The sequence below is a fragment of the Opisthorchis viverrini genome, assembly GCF_000715545.1.
Source record: "Opisthorchis viverrini unplaced genomic scaffold opera_v5_18, whole genome shotgun sequence".
Taxonomy (NCBI): domain Eukaryota; kingdom Metazoa; phylum Platyhelminthes; class Trematoda; order Opisthorchiida; family Opisthorchiidae; genus Opisthorchis; species Opisthorchis viverrini.
Window position 1 is genome coordinate 975,900 of NW_008751674.1, and position 4,469 is coordinate 980,368.

Consider the following 4,469-nt stretch of genomic DNA (forward strand, 5'->3'; position numbering starts at 1 on the left):
TGCTGTCGATGGTGATGATGATGATGTCCAGATAATTAAGTGGATATTATCAAATAATCTCAGGACAATTATGATGAGAAATGTACTGTAGCCTCTTGTGACTGACTCAGAAAGTTCATGAAACATCATCACAGCAATAAACAACTCTGAACTTTCGAATGTTGAACGAATTATTCGACACAACGGTTCATTGAAGTTAAAATCAATTTCGATTTCATATGCACGGAACACTGAAAAAACAGCGTTGCTTGTCGAGAACGCTAGAAATGCAAACTCAGACTACGAGCCCCGAACCAAAACTCTTTAGAGTGAGTGAAACTCGCTGTTACTGAGCACGCACTTTTATCTACTTATCAGTGAAGTATGACCAGAACTTTCATCATTGATCACATGCTATGATCGTTCCGTGACACTGGAAATCCTTATTCCTCCCATACACGAATTTTCAGTGCGTTCTACATGTTTTCCAATGGCTTGACAATGTATCTCTGATTCAGACATTCTGCAAGGGAACCCTCTCCCCCTAACTTGAGGTGAGCGGCACGGACCGAAGGATTGCCATAGTTGAATGTCGTATTTTCGAATTACAGTTTACACAAAAAGTGGAACGGTTGGAAGTTTTTTCCCGATGTACAAATCCACTCCAAATCTGGCCTAAATAAATGTTATTTATGCCTACATCAATGTGATCCAAAACAAAAAATATCCTCTTGTATGAATCTGACCGCCAGAAACTCCCACTTTCTTCCTCATAGAGCTCAAAAAGCAACTACAGTTACCTAGCTCATAACATTTACTCTTTTGGTCCTTCAACTCAGCCGTGCGCTGATATTTTGCTCACTTTATTTTCCATTCGCAATGCAGTCAGAAAACAAGCTTTCCTCCACGAAACCATAGTTTGTTTCGCCTGGCTTGGCCTTCAAAATGGAACTGAGGGGCGATTCTGCATAAGAAGAACTTGGTCTCTGATTAAGTAGGTGGGCCTAGTGCCTAGTGCCGGAAAAAGGCTGGCCGATAGGAGCACAATAGTCTTAGTGTGAACAACCGAGTGCGAGTGCAAGTGCGAGCGCGTGTTACACCTGCTGATTCGCCAATCTGTGGTATCTGCTATTGACCCGCTCCAGCTCCTAGTGCCGGAGAAAAAAAAGACTCACAGAAGGCAACACAACAGCTATATTCCGAGCAAGCGAGTGCGAGAGCGGGATTGCGTGCGAGTGTAAAAGTACAGCGTTTTCAAGCTATTTACTGGAAGGACACTGTCTGCACTTGGTCCAATGCTGACGCACGCGGTCTGGATTTGGTACGATGCTGTGACGTGCTGCATATTGCATGGGCCTTGTCTGACCTTGGTCCAACGCTGTATTCCGCTGTCTGGATTCGATACAAGTCTGTGACGCGCTGCATATTGACGGGGCATTGTCTGTCCGGTCAGCATCTAGTAAAGCTGTGGGTCTCAGTTGATTTCGGTATTCAGGAATCTGGCCATCCCGACAGTAGGAATCTTAGCAACTTCTTTTTGGCGAATATCGACTTTCTTGGAACTGTGTGTAGACAGGCGCACCACGGCCGTTGCTCATCAAGGTATTTTCCTCTTGTGAATTTGTTTGGAATGCCAATAGTGCACACAGTCTTGCATCACTGCGAATACAGGGGTTTTCTCATCCCCAAGAAGTGATCAGGTGCCAGGTGCTTCAGCATCGCTTTTGTTCACTTTGATAACTCAACAGAGAGTCAGTCATGACTGAAAAAGTACTAGGATCGTGAGCATCAGCAGTTGAACCCGTGTGTCGGGTGAAACTCGGAAGCAGTAGTGAATGAGATTGATGAGCTGTAGACCTGAGGAGTGTTCTAAACTCTCGCAGAACTAAACAAGTTGCCTCAGAACTTGGGTGTTTGTTGGTTAAATCGCATAAGTTCAGAGTATCGTTGTCTTGCATGATGTGTTTTCAGAACTTGAATGTTCTAACTTGAACGGACGCATTCAAAATGGAAAGACAATTGGTCTTTACAGTTTTTTTACACAGTACGGAGCAAGCACTTCGGCTGCAATGGTCACCAGCTCTAAACAAGTGGGATAGATAAAGCTCTATGCTTTCTCAACTTTGTCCTGACAAGCAACTATGTGAGGTGTTGACAAGTCAAGTCACGGACAAACTCAATGTGGCCTTCTCAAAAACCTAAAATGCTAATTCCGCGTTCATTGAACCTACATAAGTGTTGTTTGTTTTACACTCTCATCCCCTAAAGGTTTTCGTCGCGTTCAACGTTTCCAACCCATGCTGAATAAGTGGCAACACATCTCCGGCCCAACAGCATGGCGCGCATCTGGAGAGCATTTGTTAATGACTGTTTATTGCTGCTCAGACCCCAAGTACTTCATTCAGTACCACCAAAAGCCTTATATTCTGATCGAAAAAATCTCTTCTTACAAACGCATTCTAAGAAGTGATCGTCTGGAAGCCAGCCTGCCGTCCATTGTTTCTCTGCTACAATCTCGTATGACCAGTCCAAGTGAATCGTCGGTAACGCAAAGCTCAGATGTCAAAGACGACTCGGATTTTGACTCTGAGAAACATCCAGTGTTCGCCTCCGTTCGCCAGTGTCCACCGGTACCAAACATGCTCAGACTGGTCATGCCCACTGCTCAAAGTTCACTGAATCCAGACAATCTTGACCAGACCATGCCAATGTTTTTGGAAGATTTGATGTGTGAATACTACACTTTACCGTCGCCAGCAGCAACCAGAAGACCCACAAGTGAATGTGAGTTTTTCCTACTAGTCAAGTTATGAGAACTGCGATTTGGTTCATTCCGTTTTTCTGTCATTAGTGTAATGTCATCCGTCCACAGTGGCCTAGTTTACAACGGAATTTAAATGGAAATATTTTTCCGAAAACATCCTAGATGTTACAGCGCACTGTGGACAGTTAACCTAAGTTGAAGGGTTTCGTATCCACGTAGGTGACCGTAAGAGCTTTCTTTACATTCCTTCCCAGACCATGAGTCTTCCTGTCAACAAAAATGAGCCAAATTAGTTCGCTAATTTCATGCAATTTGGTTAAAAGTATAATACAAGGTTAACGGGAACTCGGGGACAGTGCCTAATTGATGATGAAGGGCGAAAGTGGTTGTGGGCTGTCGAAGAATTTTCACCAACCTTATGAGTAGTGTATTGCGTCTAAAAATGAACAATGTCCATTCGAATGCAAAAAGGACTAGATTTGAAGGACGAGCTCTACACACCACTGAGTTAGCTTTTGATTTTGTTCACATGTGGAACAAATGGTTCCCTGTTACCAGACGTTGACTAGTGTACCCGTAAACTGAGAATCCAGCCACAATAAAAGGACACACAACGAATGGGAGGCAACTTAAAGCGACGAGTACAGCAGGAACTCCCTCACGAAGCTGAAAGTAGCATCGGACTATTGACATGATCGCAGAGACTTGTTGACCGTTTGAACATCTGATATCGTCTACTGACCACGCATTCCCTTACAAATGACTGACGCGTGTACAATGCCAAGGGAAGGCGAACGGAGACAAGTCACGTGCATGAATATAACCAATTAGCCCTTGGTTGCACTACTGATGGGTAGATTGGTACTTCAAGTCATGTAGGTGACTGGTGTTCTGCTCGTTGAGTTTGGCAGTTTGATTGTAAACTTTTCATCATCAATTTAGGCGACATCGTCAGTAGATTAAAGTGAAAAAATTGAACTATGCACTTTTCGTGTTTATATACGTCTGATAGACGGGGTGTTACTTCTGATTGTGATTGGTCCTCCAGGCGATTTGTTGATTGGCTGACTGGGACATTATCTGATCAATAGACGCTCAGACTGCCTTTGAGCGCGGTCTTAGCCACCCGAGCCCGATGAACTTTATTCCGTTGGTTCTCTGGTTACCACGTTTTTCGGCACGTTTAGCGCACAATTCTGATCAAAGTGAATTGATGCAAGCGATCTGATGGCCACTTTCGGGGCACATTCACTGTCACGTGCTATCTTGGAATCCAGATCGAGCCCTTCTGTTGCAGATCAAACTAAATAACATCCCCTCGCTTGAGTTCCCTCCACCATTGGTATCTTACCAGCGTCGCTGCTGACGTCAAAGAAGTGAACCACGGGCTTTGTACTCCATCGATATCTATCCAAATTCACTCACTTTTTATACCTTGCAGCAGATCTAACCGTACCTGCGTTTTCCTTTCAGCTAATACACCATCTACACTGACGCTCATCGTGAACAAACCGTCTTGTCCATGGGGATATGAAAAGGTTTACGGACCCAGAGAAACATTCTTTCTTCTGGGACCAAGCAGCAGTTTGTGTGTACCATCGGCTTCGTCTGCTGAACCCAAATTGTCGTTCGTCGCTTCAAGCGAAGGCTATTGTTTGTTGGTCGCACCCGAAGTTGCCCGAGTTGGGGAAACCGAGCTGCCCAAAGATGCGTGGGCACAACCAAC

General features: G+C 44.6%; 1 protein-coding gene across 1 annotated transcript in view; it reads left to right on the forward strand.

The window, feature by feature from the left end:
• T265_01652 (hypothetical protein) overlaps nucleotides 1–4,469 on the forward strand; it is a gene marked incomplete at both ends in the record, with an annotated part of 100,312 nt that overhangs the window by 26,154 nt on the left and 69,689 nt on the right. Inside the window, one exon of the mRNA XM_009165718.1 lies at nucleotides 2,248–2,763. Within this exon, the coding sequence (XP_009163982.1) occupies nucleotides 2,248–2,763 (516 nt within the window). The remainder of the gene's footprint in view (nucleotides 1–2,247; nucleotides 2,764–4,469) is intronic.